The sequence below is a fragment of the Bos javanicus genome, chromosome 3 (assembly GCF_032452875.1).
Source record: "Bos javanicus breed banteng chromosome 3, ARS-OSU_banteng_1.0, whole genome shotgun sequence".
Classification (NCBI taxonomy): Eukaryota; Metazoa; Chordata; class Mammalia; order Artiodactyla; family Bovidae; genus Bos; species Bos javanicus.
The window spans coordinates 89,767,784-89,792,173 of NC_083870.1; the positions used below are offsets into that span (position 1 = coordinate 89,767,784).

General features: G+C 38.5%; 1 protein-coding gene across 2 annotated transcripts in view; it reads right to left on the reverse strand.

Annotated features, from left to right (window-relative positions):
* Positions 1 to 18,653, reverse strand: part of PRKAA2 (protein kinase AMP-activated catalytic subunit alpha 2) — an 81,720-nt gene extending 63,067 nt beyond the window's left edge. Inside the window, exon 1 of one of the 2 annotated variants that reach the window (XM_061411810.1) lies at positions 18,478 to 18,653. In XM_061411810.1, coding sequence (XP_061267794.1) covers positions 18,478 to 18,571 — 94 coding nt within the window. In that variant the 5' untranslated portion in view covers positions 18,572 to 18,653. The remainder of the gene's footprint in view (positions 1 to 18,477) is intronic. The other variant, XM_061411811.1, reaches the window with a different exon arrangement.
* Between the last annotated feature and the right edge of the window lie 5,737 nt (positions 18,654 to 24,390).

Below are 24,390 nucleotides of genomic sequence, written 5' to 3' on the forward strand. Positions count from 1 at the left end.
AACCATCTCATCCTCTGTCACCCCTTCTCCTCCTCCCCTCAATCTTTCCCAGCATCAGGATCTTTTCCAGTGAGTTGGCTGTTTGCATCAGGTGGCCAAAGTACTGGAGCTTCAGTTTCAGCATCAGTCCTTCCAACAAATATTCAGGACTGATTTCCTTTAGGATTGACTGGTTTCATCTCCTTGCAGTCCAAGGGACTCTCAAGAGTCTTCTCCAGCATCACAGTTCAAGTCAATTCTTTGGTGCTCAGCCTTCTTTACAGTCCAACTCTCACTTCCACACATGACTACTGGAAAAACCATAGCATTGACTAGATGGACCTTTGTTGGCAAAGTGATGTCTCTGCTTTTTAATACAGTGGCTAGGTTTTTCATAGCTCTTCTTCCAAGGAACAAGTGTCTTTTAATTTCATGGCTGGAGTCATTGTCTGCAGTAATTTTGGAGCCCAAGAAAATAAAGTCTCTCACTGTTTCCATTGTTTCCCCATCTATTTGCCATGAAGTGATGGGACCGGATGCTATGATCATAGTTTTTGAATGTTGAGTTTTAAGCCAGCTTTTTCACTCTCCTCTTTAACCTTCATCAAGAGGCTCTTTAGTTCCTTTAGTTCTTTAGTTCCTTTAGGCTCTTTAGTTCCTCTTTACTTCTTCACTTTCTACCACTAGGGTGGTGTATTTCCTGCATATCTGAATTTATGTGTACATATTACTATAACCTTTCCTCTCAGATATACTTTTGTTGCCTCCCAGAATATCTACTATATTTCCACTTTCATTTGTCTCAAGATAATTTATTTCCATTTTCTTTTTTTGACTCAATGGTTTTTTATAAGTGTGTTTAGTTTTCACATGGTTTCAGACCTTCTTACTATCTTCTTCTTGTGGATTTCTAGTTTCAAACCACTGTGATCAGAAAAGATGGTATGATTTCAATCTTAAATCTGCTAAGACTTGTTTTGTAGCCTATCATATGATCTATCCTGGAGAATGTTCCATGTGTACTTGAGAATAATGTGTATTCTGTTGGACAGAATGTTACATATGTCCATTTGTTTTCAAGTGTGATTCAATTCCAATGTTTCCTTGTTGAATTTGTTTGTATGTTCTATCCACTCCTGATAGTGGAATGCTGAAATATCCTACAATTACTGTGCTGCTGTTTATTTCTCCTTTAAGATCTGTTATTATTTGCTTAATGCATTTTGGCACATATATATGCCTGTGTTGGGAGCATATATACTTATGATTGTAAGGAAATGGCAACCCACTCCAGTATTCTTGCCTAGAAAATGCCATGGACAGAGAAGCCTAGCAGCATACAGTTCATGGGATCACAAAAAGTCAGACACGACTGAGTAACTGAGCACATAACCTCTTGATATACTGATACCTTTATCATAATACAATGACCTTTTTTGTCTCATTACACTTTTTTGACTTGAAGTCTACTTTGTCTGATATAAGTGTGCTTATGCCTACCTTCTTTCGGTTTCCAATTACTTGAAATATCATCATCCATCCTTTCCTTTGAGCCATTCTGTGTCTTCAAAGATAAAAAGTGTTCTGTAGATCACATACAATTGCTTTTTTTTTTTAATCCATCCAGCCACTGTGTGCCTTTGGATTGGTGAATTCAATCCATTTACATTTAGAGTGACTATTTGACATGTAAGAACATACTACTGCCATATTGTGCTTTATCTTTTTTAAAATTTTATTTTATTTTTAAACTTTACAATATTGTATTAGTTTTGCCAAATATCGAAATGAATCCGCCACAGGTATACCCGCATTCCCCATCCTGAACCCTCCACCCTCCTCCCTCCCCTACCCTCCCTCTGGGTCGCCCCAGTGTGCTTTATCTTTTATTATTTTACTGCTCCACTATTTCTTCTTCTGTTTCTGTCTACCTTTGTAAGTTGGTGGTTTTCATAGTGATTTTCTCAGTCTCCCATTTAAAAAAAAAAATATTTCATTCTCCACTAAATTTTTTTATGGTTACCATGAAATTTATATAAAACTTTTCATAGATGAAAGTTATTTTTCTGCTGATAGCAACTTATCTTCATTTGTCTATAAAAGTTCCATTCTTTAGCTCTTTCCTTTTTACATTTTTGACATCACCAATTACCTTTCTTATGATTTGATTACAAGTTGTGGTAGCTATACTTCATTTCCTTTACCTTCTGTGCTATAATTAGGACTTAAATATATTATTACAAAAGGTTACTTTTCTATCATCATAATCAGAGTTGTGTACTTTCATCTTTTGTGCACTTTCAACTTGAAGAGCTCTTTTCAACATTTCCTGTAAAGCAGGTCTAGTAGTGATTAACTCAGTTTTTGTCTGGGAAAGCCTATATTTCTCCTTCATATATGAAGAGTAATTTTGCCAGATTGAGTATTCTTGGTTGGCAGGTTTTATCTTTCAACATTTTGAATATGTCATTCCACTGTCTCCTAGCCTACAGAGTTTCTCCTGATAAATCTGCTGATAGCCTAATGAGGGTAACTCTATAGGTTACTATTTTTCCTTGCAGTCTTTAAAGTTATCATTGACTTTTGTCAGTTTTAATATGTCTTGGAGAATGTCCTTTCATGTTTACATATGTAAAGGTGGATGTATATATCCAGTATCTTCTCCAGGTTTGGAAAGTTCTCAGCTATTATTTAACACACTATCTGCTCCCTTTTCCCTCTCTTCTTCCTTTGGCTCACCAGATGAAGTCAGAGAGTTTTTGCAGTTTCTTCACTTTTTAAAAATCTTATTTCTCTTTCTGCCATCTGAATCATCTCTATATCCCTACCCCTGAGCTTGCTAATTCTTCCATGTGACTTGCTCTATTTCCATTGCATTCTAATTCTTAATCTCATTTATCGAGTCCTTTAGCTCCATAATTTGTTTGGTTTCTTTTTAGAATTTCAGTCACTTGGGTAAAGTACTCCTCCCGTTTATTAATTTTATTCCTGAGATCATTGTATTGCCTAAGTTTTCCTGCAGCTCACTGAATTTCCTCCTAATAGCTATTTTCAACTCTTTATCAGTTAGATCACAGTATTCCAGATCTTTGGGTTTGGTTGTGGGAAAACTGTCACTTTCTTCTTGTGATAACATGATTACAATGATATTTTCCCATGGTGCTTGATGAAATGAGACTTTGCTCTCACATTTGAAGTAGCAAAGATTTTTCTTTATTTAGGCAAGGCTTTGTTTACTCCTAACAATTCAGTAGGTTGGTAATTAGAAGTCTTCCTTTTGTTTTCCAGAAGGTGGTGCTATAACACAGGTTAGTATTATTTTTAATTTTTTTCATTTCTCTTACCAGTACAAGGTTGGGAGTTGGGAATGTCTATCAACAACAAAAGTAAGTTGGCAGAGAAAATAAAAGAGGAGAGGGTAGCTGGTGGCACATTGGAGGAGATGTATGTTAATCTTTGGGCTTTGGGTGTGCCCACAACCTAGTAGAGGGATCCCCAAGTTTGGGGTGAGGGTCCCACCAGCCCATGGGTAGTTATGGGCTGGTATGGCCCATGGTATGGCCAGAATCATGGGCCCAATGGACAGGAGATGTTTTCTTTCCTTTCTCTTTGCCCTTTTCTCTTTCCTTTCCCTCTCTCTAGTCACTGAGCTCTCTCCACAGAGAGAGCAGCAGGTCCCTCTAGCTGCAGCATGCACAGCTGGGCAGACCCCTACTCACCACCATCACCCTCCACCTCCTTTGCCAAAAAAAGGTCTGTGCTGGCCCACTGCAGACCTACTGGCAACATTCCCTCACTCCACAGCCTTTTCTGCATTCCAATCCACTCACTTTCAGGTACAAAGATGGATGGATCTCGAGTGTCCTGGAATGCTATGCAGAAGAGCTTTTTAAAAAAAATTTTTTTTTGGTTATGCATGTCCAATTAGATGTACATTGAAGGGGAGAGGAGAAAGAGAAATAACTCATACTGACACCACTTCAATCGTAATTATTTTAAAGTCCATGTCTGATAGCTTAAATATCTGAATTCCTATGAGGTTTTTTCTATTGTCTTGCCCTTGTTTCCTAGCATGTTGAACACTGTGTGAAAATATAGAGGGCCCACTTTATTTTATTCTCCTTCAGAGAATAAAGACAGGAGGCAGATCATCTTAATATGTCTAGTATTAAGCTGATTCTAAGGATTTCGGTCTTCAGGGGCTTGCAAACAAAAACCCAAGTGCTTACCTGCGACTCTCCTCCTTGATAAGTTGTGAACTCCAACTGCTGTCTCCCCAGGATTCAAACTATGCCTAGCTTTTCTGCCTTTTATCCACTGTTCTCTGTTTGGCTTCTTACATTTACCATCTTTACAAATTAGCAAATGACTCAAAAAGAAAGGCCAAACAAAATGTCAGACTCACTCCAATGCATTTTTCTTCTCACAGGGATATCAACCACTCAAGTCCTGGCTGCCTTCAGATTTTTAATTTTCTCCAGATTTTCAATTCCACTTTAACTAGAAAGTTGATTTGATGCAAGTTAGAAATCATAGCCAGATAGGGAAGACAATCTCGAGTCTTTAAAATTAAAATATACAAATATGTGTGTGTGCACGCGCACACATGTTTATCAATTCAGTTCAGTTGCTCACTCATGTCCGACTCTTCAGGACCCCATGACCTGCAGCTCGGCAGACTTCCCTATCACCAACTCCCGGAGCTTGCTCAAACTCATGTCTGTCAAGTCGGTGATGCCATCCAACCATCTCATCCTGTCGTCCCCTTCTTCTTTTGCCTTCGATCTTTTTCAGCATCAGGGTCTTTTCCAGATTAAATCTAGATAAATTCCAGATAAAATCTAGGAATATATTCTTTACCATACCTCACATGGCATACTTTCTGAACTCCTCTAGTTATAATGATCATTCTCTGAATGAAATATATGTGGCTAAGATTTTTTTCCAAATTATGGAACCAAGAACTAAAGTCAATATTCAACATTTAGCTTAATACAAAGTACAGAACTATACGATTAATACTTCTACAACTATCTACTAATATGGTTCATTAATATCAATCTATATGTCTATTTTCTACCAAAAAACAATCTTTACACTTAAGTACTCATAATATATACATAATATATACTCATAATATATACTTCAAAACTCATGGTCAGATAAAATTTCAATATGTTAGAACCGCTATCAACTGTTCTACTCTCTTATATACCTGCTTTTCATTTTTGTTTTTACCCTAGATTTGACACTTATCCCTATCAAATTCTACCTAGCAACTCAAAGAGTCAATGAATATTTAAATTCTCATTCTATGACTTGTCTATCAATTATCTCATCTAGCTTTGTTCTATCCCAAATAGGAAATCTTACTATACATATTAAATAGAGTAAAGGACCAAGATTTCCCTTAGAATGACACGTAAGTTCTTTGGGAATAGTTGTTCAGCAGCAATAAGCCCTCCAAAGCACATTTCTTTATCTTAACCAAAAAGTTACCATAAGACACAAAGCTAAATTTCTTACTAAAAGCAAATTTATAGTATATAGTATAACCATCATACTACTTAACTGTGAATTAGTAGAGCACTGAGAAGGCCTGGTATAAATTTGAGTAAAAGGTAGATTCATTACATCATATTTGACATAGAATTCAAACATGAGAGATGAATCATTTAAGTAAATTCTGTTTTGAACATTTCCCTCTTCCTTCTTTCCAGATACTCCCAATTTGTAGCATCATTGCCACATTTTTGACAATGACATAAACAGTTTGCTTAAAATCTTGTATGACTAAACATGTAGGTGCTTAAAATATAATTGGTTCTATTATTTCATTATATGGAGCTACTCTACGTCCAAGGTCAGGGGCGGCAGCTGAGAGGAGCTACCCCACGCCTGAGGTCAGGGGCGCAGCTGAGAGGAGCAACCCCACGTCCAAGGAGCAGCAGCTGCGCAGGCACAGGAGGGCCGAGAGGAGCTACTCCACGTTCAAGGTCAGGAGGGGCAGCCCTGAGGAGATACCCCTCATCCAAGGTAAGGAGCAGCAGCTGAGCTTTGCTGGAGCAGCCATGAAGAGATACCCCATGTCCAAGGCAAGAGAAACCCAAGTAAGATGGTAGATGTTCAAAGGGCATCAGAGGGCAGACACACTGAAACCATAATCAAAGAAAACTAGCCAACCTGATCACACGGACCACAGCCTGTCTAACTCAATGAAACTAAGCAATGCCATGAGGGGACACCCAAGACGGACGGGTCATGGTGGAGAGGTCTGACAGAATGTGGTCCACTGGAGAGGGAATGGCAAACCACCTCAGTATTCTTGCCTTGAGAACCCCATGAATAGTATGAAAAGGCAAGATGATAGGATACTGAAAGAGGAACTCCCCAGGTCAGTAGGTGCCCAATATGCTACTGGAGATCAGTGGAGAAATAACTCCAGAAAGAATGAAGGGATGGAGCCAAAGCAAAAACAACACCCACTTGTGGATGTGACTGGTGATAGAAGCAAGGTCCCATACTGTAAAGAGCAAGACTGCATAGGGACCTGGAATGTCAGGTCCATGAATCAAGGCAAATTGGAAGTGGTCAAACAGGCAATGGCAAGAGTTAACGTTGACATTTTAGGAATCAGTGAACTAAAATGGACTGGAATGGGTGAATTTAACTCAGATAACCATTATATCTACTACTGTGGGCAGGAATCCCTCAGAAGAAATGGAGTAGCCATCATGGTCAACAAAAGAGTCTGAAATGCAATACTTAGATGCAATCTCAAAAACAACAGAATGATCTCTGTTCATTTCCAAGGCAAACCATTCAATATCACAGTAATCCAAGTCTATGCTCCTCAACCATTAACACTGAAGAAGCTGAAGTTGAACAGTTCTGTGAAGACCTACAAGACCTTTTAGAACTAACACCGGAAAAAGATGTCCTTTTCATTATAGGGGACTGGAATGCAAAAAGTAGGAAGTCAAGAAACACCTGGAATAACAGGCAAATTTGGCCTTGGAGTACGGAAGGAAGCAGGGCAAAGGCTAATAGAGTTTTGCCAAGAGAACGCATTGGTCATAGCAAACACCCTCTTCCAACAACACAAGAGAAGACTCTACACATGGACATCACCAGATGGTCAACACCAAAATCACACTGATTATATTCTTTGCAGCCACAGATGGAGAAGCTCCATATAGTCAGCAAAAAGACCGGGAGCTGACTGTGGCTAAGATCATGAACTCCTTATTGCCAAATTCAGACTGAAATTGAAGAAAGTAGGGAAAACCATTATACCATTCAGGTATGACCTAAATAAAATCCCTTATGATTATACAGTGGAAGTGAGAAATAGATTTAAGGGACTAGATCTGATAGACAAAGTGCCTGATGAACTATGGATGGAGGTTCATGACATTGTATAGGAGATAGGGATCAAGACCATCCCCATGGAAAAGAAATGCAAAAAAGCAAAATAGCTGTCTGAGGAGGCCTTACAAATAGCTGTGAAAAGAAGAGAAGCAAAAAGCAAAGGAGAAAAGGAAAGATATAAGCATATGAATGCAGAGTTCCAAAGAACAGCAAGGAGACATAAGAAAGCCTTCCTCAGCGATCAATGCAAAGAAATAGAAGAAAACAACAGAATGAGAAAGACTAGAGATCTCTTCAAGAAAATTAGAGATACCAAGGGAACATTTCATGCAAAGATGGGCTCGATAAAGGACAGAAATTGTATGGATCTACAGAAGCAGAAGATATTAAGAAGAGGTGGCAAGAATACACAGAAGAACTGTACAAAAAAGATCTTCATGACCCAGATAATCACAATGGTGTGATCACACACCTAGAGCCAGATATCCTGGAATGTGAAGTCAAGTGGGCTTTAGAAAGCATCACTACGAACAAAGCTAGTGGAGGTGATGGAATTCCAGTTGAGCTATTTCAAATCCTGAAAGGTGATGCTGTGAAAGTGCTGCATTCAATATGCCAGCAAATTTGGAAAATGCAGCAGTGGCCACAGGACTGGAGAAGGTCAGTTTTCATTCTAATCCCAAAGAAAGGCAATGCCAAAGAATGCTCAAAGTGCCACATAATTGCATTCATCTCACACACTAGTAAAGTAATGCTTAAAATTCTCCAACCCAGGTTTCAACAATACGTGAACCGTGAACTACCAAATGTTCAAGCTGGTTTTAGAAAAGGTAGAGGAACCAGAGATCAAATTGCCAACATCCGCTGGATCACTGAAAAAGCAAGAGAGTTCCAGAAAAAACATCCATTTCTGCTTTATTGACTATGCCAAAGCCTTTGACTGTGAGGATCACCACAAACTGTAGGAAATTCTTCAAGAGTTGGGAATACCAGACCACCTGACCTGCCTCTTGAGAAACTTCTATAAAGGTCAGGAAGCAACAGTTAGAACTGGACATGGAACAACAGACTGGTTCCAAATAGCAAAAGGAGTATGTCAAGGCTGTATATTGTCACCCTGCTTATTTAACTTATATGCAGAGTACATTATGAGAAGCACTGGGCTGGAAGAAGCACAAGCTGGAATCAAGTTTGCCGGGAGAAATATCAATAACCTCAGGTATATAGATGACACCACCCTTGTGGCAGAAAGTGAAGAGGAACTAAAAAGCCTCTTGATGAAAGTGGAGAGTGAAAAAGTTGGCTTGAAGCTCAATATTCAGAAAACGAAGATCATGGAGTCTGGTCCCATTACTTCATGGGAAATAGATGGGGAAACAGTGGAAACAGTATCAGACTTTATTTTTCTGGGCTCCAAAATCACTGCAGATGGTGACTTCAGCCATGAAATTAAAAGATGCCTACTCCTTGGAAGGAAAGTTATGACCAACCTAGATAACATATTCAAAAGCAGAGACATTACTTTGCCAACAAAGGTTCATCTAGTCAAAGCTATAGTTTTTCCAGTGGTCATGTATGGATGTGAGAGTTGGACTGTGAAGAAAGCTGAGCGCCGAAGAATTGATGCTTTTAAACTGTGGTGTTGGAGAAGACTCTTGAGAGTCCCTTGGACTGCAAGGAGGTCCAACCCGTCCATCCTAAAGGAGATCAGTCCTGGGTGTTCCATTGGAAGGACTGATGCTGAAGCTGAAACTCCAATACTTTGGCCACCTCATGCGAAGAGTTGACTCACTGGAAAAGACCCTGATGCTGGGAGGATTGGGGGCAGGAGGAGAAGGGGACGGCAGAGGATGAGATGGCTGGATGGCATCACCGACTCAATGGACGTGAGTTTGAGTAGACTCCGGGAGTTGGTGATGGACAGGGAGGCCTGGCATGCTGCAATTCATGGGGTCGCAAGGAGTTGGACATGACTGAGCAACTGAACTGACTGACTGATTATCTCATAACTAAGTCTGGCAAAACTCAAGTCAATTATGGAATACGTATGGTACCAAGTTATGCCCCAACACGTTAAAAACAAAAATTAAATAATATTTATGGTATTTATCGAGTAAAGTAAGAATTTAGAAAAACACTTATGGCATACTTAAAACTTTAATTCCATTATTTTCAATTATGATAGCTATATAACCATCTTATAATTAGTTTATAATTAAGAAATTGAGAGATTAAATGAGAATATATTGCTCACTATGTTTTTAATAGTGCATAAAATGTAAATACAAAATAATATGAAGAATAAAGAGTCCAAAAAAAAGTATTTCAATAAATTAATACACTAACATTCAGGATAAGAGATGTTAGAGCAAGATTTGATGATTCTATAAAAGGCATTTAAAAAAACTAAGGGCAAATTTAAAAAAGGATTATTAACACTTAAAAATAAAAGCACTACCAAAAGAAATACAGTAAAATTTATCAAAGGCAAACACTGTCAACCATAAGACACCACTTAAGCAAGAATACTGTTCCCTTGAAGGGGTGCAGGTTTCTATTATTAGCAGAGATAAGAGCTGCCTCAAATTCTTTCCTTAATAACACTATACTAAAAATAAAATGGTTGCCACATTTCAAAATAAACACATTGCTTTGCATATGCATTTCAGTGGTCTAAATAATAGATAAAAATCGATTTAACCTGATTCAAAGTGTTTTCTCTTACATTTGCAACTAATAAACACACTAGGGAGACTGGCTGTCACTTTCATAGCACATTCAATATTTTAGGGGTCTTCTGCCACCCACTTTCTCATCTGAGATTAGATCTTCTCTTAGATCCAATTAAATTATCTACCTGGCTTCAAAATATTAACTACTTGCTCTATAAAGTACTTTCCCTATCATTAAGGAAACCACAAGAATCTCAGAAGAGTAAATGTGACAATATAATCACTACAAAGCAGTACAAACGCTTTAAGGAAAGCTAACATGAACTACAAGGTAAGTGACTATTTTGGCACATTGAAAAAAAAAAAAATCTAGATAAAGCAGTGCTGTGTCAGCATGGGAAAGGGAGAAAGTCCACAAAATTGAAGTAAGTTCCTCAGTATATGATCAACTACAAAAATCCTTTCTAACTCACATAGATATGTGTGGAGAAAGATTGTAGAAAGGCATTTTTAGCTCAGAGTCTGCATTTTCCGAAGTTTGAAAAAAATTAACTGTATTATTTTGGTTCTGCTCCAAGTAGAACCTTGACAACAAACCACATATAAAAACTGCCAGCTGCTGCTCACATCCTCCTCCCTTTCCCAGCTTTGCCTCCTTTATCCAAGAGTTCTATGATCACTACCATGAGACCTGGAATAGATATGTTATATGTTTGCATACATTCATTGCATACATATACACAGTATACAGAAGAGGGTGATAAGTGAGCAGTGTCTGGAGAATTAGATTAATAAACATACACAAATGAAATATGAAAAAAGACCAGAGAAAAATAGAACATAGTAAACTCTTTCTTCTCAACATCAATTAAATCCTGGTCTCAGAACCAGATCACAGATTATTCTGAGTTCAGCTAATTACAGGTTTACAAATATATAAAATAGGGCCCAAGTATACAAATACATAAAAGTTAAGTACTTGTATATTTTCACCTACATTTTCTCCTCTATTACTCTCAAAAGTATAAAAGAACATATAAGTCTTATTCCCTTTTTCAGAGATCAAGTGACTTTGGCTTGCAACAGCAAACTTCCACACAGGAGGCCTTCTAAATCCAGTATTCTCTATATTGTATACCATCCTGCCTTTGTGGACTTCCTCTGAATCTATCCATCTATAACATTGTTTCCTATAGAAAAGTGTCTTTCAAGAATCAATCCATTACACAAAATGAACAAAATCCATTCAGCATTAAGGACAAAACACTGAAATCACAAAAATGAGATAAATCAGGGGGAAAAAACCCTAAATAGCACACTATTTACTTGATTATTTAAGAAAGATGATGAATTCATTTTCATTCCATTAACGGTCTAGTATTTCAGAAAATATATAGCTTCATTAGTTGGAAGTATTGCTTAACAGCTGTTTAGAATTACGTATTTTCAGAAGTAAAATCAGTTCAGCTAGCAATTTATATGAACATCAACAGTTATTTTCATTTCATTCTTATTCATTTTCCATATTTGTGAAAAAACAAATTTCATGACTTAACCCAAAAAGATACTGGATTTTTAATATAAACACTAAAAACTAAATATCATATAGCACAAATGAGTTAATCATTAGGAACTTTCCAATGCAGGCAACCAAAAAAGTTGGGGCAAATTATTAAAGTTAAGTCTCAATGTTGCAATCAGAGTTGCAATCAGAATCACAATCAGTAAATATTTATTATTAATAACACCTCACACAGGGTACAGGATTCACTCAAATTGGCCATGTATCTAGTCATCTCCACAATAGCCATCTCTCTGTAAAGTAACTCATTTTCTCTTAAGCCATTTTATGTGCCTCAATTCATTTAATCCTTTAAAAAAACACCTAGAATGGAGGTAGCCAAGTATTGTTATTGTCATTTTACAAAAGAGGAAACAAGCTCAAAGAAGTTTAATGGTTTCCCAAATTCATATAACTGGCAGTAGCATGAAATGAAAATCCCCAGCTAATGCCTTCCAAAACCAATGTTCCTTCATCCTAGGACATCGTTATGTTTTTACAAATTCTCTTTAGTCTGGTTACTAAAGGCCACTGACAATCTTTAGTCAAAGTTATTTTCATAATGGGGATGGGGCAACCCTGAAATACCTGGTATTTTAAAGAAATTTAAATAGTTAAATTAGTTAATAGTGTCAGAATTCAGTAACCTTATCATATTAAAAAAATGGAATGGATTGAGACACAAGAGTAAAATTTATATGAAAATATAATTTTTAATCATCCATATGTAATTTATCCATCTGCCAATGCAAGAGACTTATGAGACAGGCGTTCGATCCCTGGATGAGGAAGATCCCCTGCAGGAGGGAACAGCAACCCACTCCAGTATTCTTGCCTGGAGAATCCCCATGGACAAAGGAGCCTAGCAGGCAAGAGTCGCAAAGGGTCACAAAGGGTCGCAAAGAGTGGGACAGACTTGCATCAGAGAACCCTAAATTTGCCACTTCTGCAACTTACTAGCACTGTGACCTTAGGCAAATTAAGGTATCTAATTCTCAATATCTACATTTGCAAAATGGAGATAATACCAAATCCAGGATTACTTTGGGGAATAAATAAAACCAAGTGCATATATAGTAAACATAGTATCAACTTAATCAAGTTGTAGCTTTTATCACTAAATTGTTACAAACATGTTTCCCTTTTCTTTTGTTTTACATTATTTCAGCTATGGTCTTCAGTAATTCAAACCTCTACTAAACCAGAAGGAACAATTAAACTTATCCATTTTTTGAAATTAAATCTTCAAAAATTCGGTTGCAAATAAATTTCACATTCCAGTGTTGTTGCTAAGGAGAAGAAAAAAACAAAGCCCAAAGAGGTTTCAAGTATTCTTTAGGGCCTTGACACTACAGTTCAGTTGCTCAGTCATGTCCAACTCTTTGCAACCCCATGAACCGCAGCATTCCAGGCTTCCCTGTCCATCACCAACTCCTGGAGCTTGTTCAAACTCATGTCCATCGAGTCTGTGATACCATCCAACCATCTCCTCCTCTGTTGTCCCCTTCTTCTCCTGCCTTCAGTCTTTCCCAGCATCAAGGTCTTTTCCAATGTCAATTCTTCACATCAGGTGGCCAAAGTAATGGAGCTTCAGTTTCAGCATCACTCCTTCCAATGAATATTCAGGACTGATTTTCTTTAGGATGGACTGGTTTGATCTCTTTGTAGTTCAAGGGACTTGTCACTACATGAGGGTCAAAAACAATGCCAGTGTGGGTCAGAAATACCACAGGTATAACTCTGAGGTCCACCAACTGACCAGGTAGTTGTCTGAGATATAATTTATCACTTAGGACTTGGTATTTATATTTCTAGGGCTTCCCAGGTGGCACAGTAGTAAAGAATCTGCCTGCCAATGCAGGAGGCACAGGAGACAGGAGTTCAGTCCCTGGGTTGGGAAGATCCCCTGGAACAGGAAATGGCAACCCACTCTAGTATTCTTGCCTGAAAATTTCCACGGACAGAAGAGTCTGGCAGGCTACAGTCCATGGAGTTGCGAAGAGCCAGATACAATTGAACTGAACACAAGCTCTACATTTGCTTATCTTTCCTGTTATCTTACACAGAAGTGAAGATTTAACAAAATATTTACTTAATTTCTTGAAAGCCAATTCTGTGAGCTATTCACATAAGTATTTGAAAAACAACAAAAAACAAAGCCTTGATGAGACCTTGCTGACTAGAAAAGGCTACTTTGACTGAAAGCCTCCTATGAGATGGTTGGATGGCATCACCAAGTTGATGGACATGAGTTTGAGCAAGCTCTGGGAGTTGGTGATAGATGGGAAGCCTGGTGTGCTGCAGTCCATGGGGTTGCAAAGAGTCAGACACGATTGAGCGACTGAACTGAACTGACCCTATTGTGTATAATTCTAATGAAGAATAATGATTTTATAAATCAAATCTGTCAGTTCTCACCCTGAAAATACAAGCTTCTTTTAAAAATATAATTACCATTATATTTAAAACACTTTTTTTCTTCAACTGGTCTTTGTAAAACACATGCACAGATCTGTTCTTCTAGAATTTCTATGACCTTCATTATTTAGGTAGGAACTGAGCAAGTCTAATTACAAGACCTTTTAAACAGCAGTTATACCTTACCTGGGAAAGAGTAAGAATCAAAACAATACATAGAAAAAAATTTAAGTAGATAAAATGCACTACTTTAAATTCTGACAGCCAACATAATCTGTTTCCATAAGTACTCCCCTACTACTCTTACACTAGAACAATGGAGAAAAATCAACTCAATATTTAAAATAAGGTTTCAATCATTTATCAACAGAAGGATTTCCATATGTTTTTAAAAGTAGCTTTAAACAAGTGCTATTAAATGAAAACTAGTTCTTTCCATTTTTGTTCATTGCACCTAACTTTGCTCTGTAAACTGATACATCAACAACTGAAGTTAAATGTTCAATATCTATAAATAACATAATAGCTAAAGAGAGAAGGCACATAAAATATTCAGCACTTCTCCATGTTTTTACAGCCATATAAAACTAAACCATCTACTACTGTTTTTTAGTAGAAATTAAATTTATAAAGTCTAAATCAATAGCAAATCAAAATGTAAGTATTTTCAATAAACGCTCCTGGAACAATTGGATATCCATATTCAAAAAGTTGACCTTAGAATCTCAACTTATACCATACTCAAATGTTAACTCAAAATGGGTCCTAAATGTAACTATAAGAGCTAAAACAATAAACATCTATTTTTTTTAAAAAATGTGAAGAAATTCTTGAAACCCAAAGCAAAGATTTCTTAAATGTAACATCAAAAGCATCATCCATAAAAGGAAATAGTCAATAAGAAGGACCTCACAAAAATTCAAAACACTTAATACATGTCAGACAACTGACATGAAGAAATATTTGCAATAAGAGACTTGTATCCAGAATTTATAAAAAAAAAATTCTTATAAACTCAACCAATCCAACAAATGAACGAAAAAAAAGACATTTCGCCCAAGATACACAAATGGCGATTCAGTACATGAAAAGATGTTCAGTATCATCACTAGGAAAGCACAAATTGAAACCCCAATGAGTTACCATCTCACACCTACTAGAAGAGTCATAAGAAGACAATAAATAAATGTCAGTGAGGATTTGGAGAAATAGGAACCCTCACACATTATTGGTGGGATTGTAAAATGGTACAACCACTTTGAACAGTATGCAGTTTCTCCAACAAATAAAAATAAAATTATGATACAAGCCAACAATTCTTCTCTTGGGTATATCTACCCAATATACATGAGAACAGATATCCGCAACAGAGATTGCACACAGCGTTCATGGTGGTATTATCTGTAACAGTCCCAAACTGAAAACAGAGGTCATCAACAGGTGACTGCACAGGCAAAACGTGGCATTTCCATGAGGTGGAGTATTATTAAGCAAGGAAAAGGAACAATGCTATGTCATGCATGAACATCAAAAGCCTTGTTAAAGAAGTCAGACACGAGAGACTTCATATTCAATGATCTCATTTATAAGAAATGTCCAGAGAAAGCATATTTATTCAGACAGAACACAGATGAACAGTTTCCTAGGGCTAAGGGTTAATTATAAATGGCATGAGGAATTTTATTGTGGTGATGGAAATGTTATAAATCGATCTATAAAATGGTTGCACCATTCAGTAAAGTCACTAAAAATCACTGACTTGTACTATGCATAATACATTTGGGATGGGTGACTTTTATGATATGTTAAATATGCTTGAAAAAAAGTTGTGTTTAAAAATAAGAGTGCTCTTGTTTGTAGTCCCTTAAAGAATTACAATGGACCCTTGAACAACACTGGAGTTAGAGGCACTGGACCCCAGGAAGTTAAAAACTTGTGTATAACCTTATATTCATCCCTTAGTATTCATGGTTCCACATTTTAGGATTCAACCAACCTGGACTGTATAATACTGTAGTATTTATTTAGAGGAAAAAAATAATCTGTTGTAAAAGTACACCTCTGCAGTTGAAACTCATGTTGTTCAAGGGTCCACTGTAAATGAGTAACTTCAGACTGCTGCAACTTATATAACTTATATTTTTATTAAGCAACTGTACTAATTCTAACTTTGGATGGGAGAGCACTGTCTAACTTTGGAGAGGTGCTCATACAGTGCTAGGAAATCTCCCCAGTTAGTTGCTCACTGGGAAGGAGTCTTCCAGGAAAAGGATTTCTCATAAATTCAAGTACCTTCTGTTGGTTTATATTTTAAGTCAGTGCCTAGAAGCAGTTCAAGGATATATACAAAAAGAGATTTAAGTTGTCCTGTGACAATGGACCAAATGATCTGATGGGTATTTTAGCCAACATTCAGATTACACAAGAATTTTTTTAAAAAACAACAATTTTTAACACAATTTGAAAAGGAACAGTATACATTATATAACCTGGAAAGTGTACATGCCTAGATGGTGAAGACTTGAGTGTATAACATCAAAACACAATAGTCCTTAGTAATGTCACAGCATTAATCCAGTTCCTAAATCTTCATATATTCACTCTAAATATATTCTCTTCACTTACCACTTTATGAGGTCTTGCAAACCTAAGCTAGAACTTCACAGCCCTCACAGGACTTGAAAGAATTTTACAAACCTGAGGTCTTTACATAAATACCACCCTATCTGTAAGGCCATGCCTGACAATCTTACTGAAAATTGCTAACTGCACAAAACTGATTCATTTTTCTTCACAGCACTAAAAATACTACACACACACACACACACATACACACACAAATATATATATAGTGATTAGTGTCTTCCCCTATTAGAATATAAGCACCACAAAAGGAAAGATTTTCAAGATTTTGTTCCTAGGGTATCCCCATTACCTAGAACAGTGCCTGGCACACTGTAGGCACTCAGTAAGTGTTTACTGAACAAAAGAAAGGGTATCAGATGTGTGCAAGTAAATAAAAGCTGATCCCTGCCATATGAATGAACGAGTCTCTTCTATCCACTTACAGCCTGGACTCAAGGTTAAAATAGGATTTTTGGACGAAGTAAAAGAGTAGTACTGATCTCTACACTACCATGTGTAAAACAGCTAGCTAGTGGGAAGCTAAGGTCTGGCACAGGGAACTCAGCTGGGTGTTCTGTGATGACCTAGCAGGGTGGGAGGGAGGCTGAAGAAGGAGGGAATTCACGTATACTTACAGCTGATTCACAATGTCATAGAGAAGAAACTAACACGAAATTGTAAAGTGATTTACTATAATTTTAAAAACCTAAAATTTTTTTCATTATGATTTTTTAAGGAAACAGAGGCCTTAATAAAATCTTCAAGCTGCCTACCCAACATTTTCCCAGCAAAACGAAAAAAAGAAAAAAGCAACAACCAAAAGAAGTATTTTTAATAAGTTGATTCTAGTTCTGGAGAGAGGACAAGTTAATTAAACTCACATGACTCTTAAGAAAAACAGGAAAGTTCAATACTTAACCAGTAACCAGTTAAAAAAAAAAAAAAAAATCAAAGCAGCCTGTTTTTCTACACCCAAAATGGGATCCCATCACCTAGGAACACAGAGCTCAGCAGAGTATGTCTTACAGTTCTGGCCTCAGCCCTACATCCTCCAAGATCCAACTCCAAAGTCCCCTTTTCCTTTCCCTCCATCCTGGAAGCCTTCCTAGAACCATTTTACACACACCAAGCAAGCTTCAGACCTCCCAGTTCTAAGCCCTGACCCAACCCAGCTGCATCCCAGCGTTTCCCACGGCCCGCAGAAAGACCCACCCATCTCGCGCCCCGGGATCCCCCGTAGACTACCAGCCCTACTAATCCACAACCAGGGAGCACGAAAGAATCCAGACTTGAGGACTTCCCAGCCTGGCCAAAATTGGAGGACATTTTAGACCTTTATCCCAGTTCTGCCAATTTCGGTGTGACCTTGAACACGTCCCTCCTAGGAGGTCCCCGTTTTCTCACGTTAAAGGCGAAGATAACACCTGCACCTGCTGTAAGGATTACAGGAGATCACAGCACCTAACGGGACACCTGGCACGAAATGGGAACTCCACCATCAGGGCCGTGGATCATTCCCCAGCCCTATCCCTACAGCCTCCCAGCTGAAAGGCATCTCGCCCAACAACCCAATCTCCGGGTTTCAGAGGCGGGCACTGAGGTCGGCCAGTAGAAGCATGCTGGACGCCAGTCCCAGGACCTCGCGACGCCCCAGCCCGAGCCCCCTAGCCAGGCCCCCGCCGTTGCCGCGGGGCGAAGCAGTACCCACTGCCTTCCCTGGGTCCCCAGGTTCCGCGCGGCCCGGGCGCGGCCGCTCCACCTGCCGCCAGGCCCCGCCACCCGCTGCCCGCTCGCGGCCCGGCGCTCCCGGACTCCGGGGCTGGGCCTCCCGCGAGGCGCGGCGTACTCAACTCTTCACTTTGCCGAAGGTGCCGACGCCCAGCGTGTCGCCCAGCACGTAGTGGCCGATCTTCACCCGCCCGTCGTGCTTCTGCTTCTCAGCCATGTTCGGCGCGCGCAGCCTCGCTCCGCCGCAGCGGGATCCTCTGTGCGGCCGCCGCCGCCGCCTACCCACAGTGCAGCGGGCCCGCGGGGGGCGGGGGCCCGAGACTTGGGGACCAGGCGAGGCGAGGCGGGGCGGGGCGCGGGGAGGGGGGACGCGAGCAGGTGGGGGGTGGGGGGGGCGTGGGCGTGTGCGCGCCGAGGCCCCGTGGGCGGGCGTCAGGCCGGCGTGGGCCCAGGACTAGGGCCCTGGGGGCGCAGTGGAGGGAGGGTGGCGCTCGGTGCGGGGGAGGTCGGAGGCCGACAGGTGTGCGCGGAGCGGGGAGGGGGAAGGATGTCGCCTCGCTACCTGGAGGAGGGGCCCTTGAGCAGAACCTGACGGTGGAAATGAGAGGGTGAGATTTGGGCCGAATCTTGGCGAGTGGAAAGAGATGGAAGTATTAATAGAGCCTGGAGAAGAGAAACAGGCCTGAAGTGTGGGGAGAGAGGGGCGTGAAAAGCAGCGTGTGGGTCCGAGGGAAGTCCAGGCTGGCGGCAGTGGGGAAGGGCCTTGATCGAAGGTCAGTCGGAGGAGAGTCACAAGGAAGCGTTTGGAGTCACGCACTGTTTTCATACAGGTCACCACAGCACAAACAAAAAAAGCCAACTCTGCTGGCTTCACTGGTCCTCCTCTACGTACTGTCTAATTCTCAGTTGAGGAGAGACCCTCTCTAGAGCTCTCGGTTCTAACTAATTTGCACAAAGTTCCCCAATCAGTCCCAATATTTGCTCAACTGTATTTTAGACATACTTATATAAATATATGGGCTTTCTAGGCGGCTCAGTCGTAAAGAATCCGCCTTGGAGACAAGGATTTGATCCCTGGGTTGAGAAGATCCCAGGGAAAAGGAAATGGCAATCCACTCCAATAGTGTTGCCTGGGAATTCCCATAGACAGAGGAGCCTGGCGGGCTGCAGTCCATGGGGTCGCAAAAGAGTCAGACACGACTAATCAAGTATATATAGCATAGAAATTGTGGCAGAGCTGCACAAGAGGGAAATAGTGAAAGAAATTGAAGAGGGAAACTGAACGTAGTGAGCTTGGGGAGTAAGCTACCTAAGGGACAAAGGGCAATGTAAGGGCACGAATTAAAGGTAAAGATTGAAGGGGGAGTGAGGAAACGGCAAGAGGAAACTAGAAGCAGGCAGAGCCTTAAAAACTGCCGAGATACAGTAAGTACAGTGATTATGGCTTCCTCCTCCCGCCCTCCTTTCTCCTCTCTTTTCTTCTTTCTTTCCTTCCTTCAGTCTCCTAGTTTCCAGTGTTGCCTGTCTTTCAGTGCTTAAAAATCATTTGCCTATTGGGAATAAATGTTTAAGGATTAGTTGAACATCTTTTACCTTTGTGTATGACAGTAGAGTTTCAAGGTCACATTCCTCAAATAGTAAGTCTCATCGCATTATTTATAGGTAAAGAGAGAAATGTATTAAAAAGGATAAGATGTGACACAAGTTCTTTTTCTGAGAAGTGATGAATATGCAAACTGCAAACTTGCATCTATTCTGCACACCAAGCCAATCTGATGAGAGATGATCATGGCTTATAAATTATAGACATCACAGCTGTTGAACAGAGGCTATTTCTGTTCATTCTTGGGATCATCTTTCTTGCTGACAAGAAGTATCATTTAAGAATCACTCTACCTAGCCGGCAATTGGAGGAAAATAGCCAGTTATTTTGATACTGGTATTTGGTTAAGGATCACTCCTTCGGTATTTATTCAAGTAAGAAAAAATATCTGTTCTGCTTTTGAGAAATAAGATGAATGTGTCACTTGTTTTAACATCCCAGTGAAAGATGTTAAAGGCTATTAGATTGCTTTCTTGAAGCTTTATGAAGACAGCCTATAAAGAAATTTTAAAGCATTCTGCAGTGTCTTAACTATTGGTGGATAATTAAACTTTAATTATTATATGCCACATAACTATGATCCTTACCTAGCAACTATGAACTACTTTGTAGTTTTATTATTATACCAAACAAGTAGATGATACTTCATAGATTAAAAAGCTCATTTAAATGCAATTATCTCAGTTGTCATAAAAGAAACATTATTATCCCCATTTTATGATGATAAAACCTAGATTTTCCCTTTCTGATTTGCCCAATGCAAATCAACTAAGTGGCAGACTCAGAACTCATATCCAGTTCTGACCTGTCCTTTTGTATTTTTACCATGAAACAGCTACCCATATAAAAAAGAGTATGTGATGCTCTAAAAACATAAAATTTTTACAACTATAGTTTCATTGTCATGTTTTTATTATTTTTAGGGAATGTCAACCGGAGAAGGCAACGGCACCTCACTCCAGTACTCTTGCCTGGAAAATCCCATGGATGGAGGAGCCTGGTGGGCTGCAGTCCATGCGGTCGTGAAGAGTCGGGCATGACTGAGCAATTTCACTTTCACTTTTCACTTTCATGCATTGGAGAAGGAAATGGCAACCTACTCCAGTATTCTTGCCTGGAGAATCCCAGGGACAGAGGAGCCTAGTGGGCTGCTGCCTATGGTGTTGCATAGAGTTGGACATGACTGAAGCAACTTAGCATCAGCAGCAGCAGGGAATGTCAACAATATGTACTTTAATCTTGTATTTTTGTCTGTTTTCATGACTTTCGTTTAAAGGATAGATGGAATGCTAAGTGGGTGATGACGATGGGAAAGGACAATTCTTGGTGGCATCACTCAGTCTTCTGTTGCTGAATAATTTCAATTGTGATTCCATATTTGCCTCTCCTACCCAACAGTACAACGTGAGAATTCATCAGATTGAATCTCCTTAAAGAGCCATGCCACTTGGAGGGTCTTACCACCCCCCAAAAAGTCCTAGTAAACACAATAGACCCCATTTTATTGTTTTCCAGTGATGTTTTAGTGTCCACTTGTTTAGTACCAGTCTCTAAGATTACTGTCCCCTGGGAAGCTATTCAGTTCTTAACCAGGTCCAGCTATTACTGCTTTACCTTCTTACTACGGTAACTTTGGAGTTACTTGACTTCAAATCCTCTATACTGGGGACCTGAGTAAGAGAATAATGGAGTACCACCTAAGCAAATACACTTAACTAGATTCCATTGGTATTATCAATAACCACTTTCTTCAATTCTTTGCTTCTCCTTGAGGCTTACCTACTCTGACCACGCACCTGTGCTCTCTATTCTGCATTCTCCATTCCCCTAGCCCTTCTCTGCTTTTTCCATGGCACTAACCTTCTGACATACTGTTTAATTTACTCGTTTATTACATTTTTGTTTTGTCTATCTTTTGCAACTAGAAGGTAAGCTTCACAGTTTCTTCCCCTCTCTTTTTATTCACTAATGGATATATCCTCAGCACAGATGTACCCTAGTAAGTCACAGGCTCTTTCTTCAGTGGATTAAGCTTGTGTGGCACCTGAAGTTTATACAATGAGGCAGAACCTCCTTAATGAAAAAATATGAAGTTGAAGATGTAAGTAAATATTTGAAATTAAATCTACAAAATTTTTGAAGTTAACAAATAACACAAACTTACCAAATCTAGGAAAATAACATTTTTATAAATTAACGATTCCACCTATCTCTATAATATGTGCTTTCTACATATTTTGGCTGTGTATTCTTTGATTGTCTCCTCATATTTTATATTTTTATAGAGAGAATAGAAAGATAATTCTGTCCTTCCTCTAACATGATTGATTGAATTTTTGTTCACATCTTCCTCTTCAGGATTCGCATAGCGCTTTTTTCATAGAATTAATATAGCATCTATCAATTCTGTTATTATATATGTGAATATTTCATATACCTTTCACATTTCATATACAAACTAATATTTCATATACATGTGAAAATAACATACCCTTTCTGCTGCTCCTGGGACTTGACAGAACCTAGTATATCATTCCCAAAATATTTATTGAATTAGATTAAAGAAAAAGATTACCAAAATGCAGAACCAAGTAGCAAGAATACAGGGAAGAGCATTTGAAAACTAAGTCAAATTAATATCAATTTGATTTCACAAACACATGTATTAAATACAAAGCAGAATTTTTGGTATAGCAGTCATTAGTGAGATTGGAGATGGGCATAACCCAGAACATATAGGACCTTAGAGACTCATGATAAGGTATTCTTTCCTATTATTGTTCTCCAATTTAAAATAAAAAGAAAGTTGGACACTCAATGATTAATAAAATGTGCTGATGGTGTCTGATAGATAGTATTAGTTCAGTAATTGCTTCTTTTTTGTTTTTATTATGAAAAATTTCAAACATACACCAAAGTAGGATAAATAACTCCCACCTTTAATGATTATCAGTATTGTTTCATTTAGCAATCTATTTTTTCAGTTTTTTTTGTTTCATAGGGTGTTTTATTAAAATTATTTGCTTGCTGTTTCACTGGTAAATACTTCAGTATACACTGCTAATAGATAAGAACTTCTTTTTAGCATAGTGATGCTACCATTATCATATCTGACAAAAATAACAGTAATTCCTTACTATTATAAACCACCCATTTTGTGTTCAATTTCTCTTGATTGTCTTAAGAATAACTGTACATTTGGTTTATTCTAATCAAGATTTTTGAATAGCATTTTATTGAAATGCATCTTATATTTCTTTTAATCCGTGACTTTTTTCCTCCCTCTTTAATAAGTGTCATTTGTTGTTTAATAAGTAGGTCATTTTACCTGTTGAATATTCTAAACCCTGTTGGATTTACTTTAACAATTATTCTTGATTATCAAAGTATGATGGTCTGGTGTTGTAGGAAGCATAGTATTTAGAAACAAAAATCCTGAGTTCCTGTCTCAGCTTAATCACTTAGTGTGTCCTTAAACAGATCGATTTACATCTCATTGGTAAAACCAGTAGTGTCAGGAAATTCAATTCCTAAATCCACTGCCCGTGTTAGAATGAAGCTATCGAAGGAAAAAGGGAGAGTACTATGAAGTACTAGAGGCTGTAGTCCAAGGTATCTCAACAAACTGATCTTGGTACATTATTTTCCCTACACATGTTTTACCTCTTGACATTTATTATTACTGGAGTGTAAGGTTGAGAGGATAATATTACCTGGCCCAACAGTCTTCCAACAAATAAGTAGATACAATACATGTGACAACCATTAAAACCCTTTAAAGGAAGTATAAAACTTTGTGATGTTATTTTTAGCAGGTATTCTAATAACAAATATTAAATTTAATGTAATCCATTTTCATTTTCATCTGAGTATGTTTCTAAATTGCTTCAATATGAGTCAACTTTTTTTTCAGTGTAGTTAAGAAAAATATAACATTTTGGATCAGATTTTCTCCATGGCCAGATGCATTAATTGGAATAACAAAGGTTGTTTGCTTTGCTGTATAAACATTATGGATCTAACAGCATTTTTAGAATCTTGCTTTCATGTGTGTGTTGACAGCTTGTCTGGAAAAAAAAACCAAACTCAAACATACTTTTAGATCAATTAAATCAATTCATTCCCGCCTGGCATGGATTCAGTGCCTAGCTATACTGTGCTTTTAAATTAGTGTGGTTTGAATAAAGTGATACCAATGTCACCTTGACATGATTATCATCGTATTATAGCTGTGTGTTGGAATTAAAACAACCCTTGACAAAACTATAGAGTATACACATTATTTGAAGTCTTTTATAATACACTTTTAATGACCCCCAATGGGTGTTAATGCTTTGGGTTTTTGCTTCAATCCTGTGAACATTAACTACAAAGCTTTAACATGATTAATTAGTGCAAACATAAGACCAATTAGCTAATTTCAAAATTTCCTA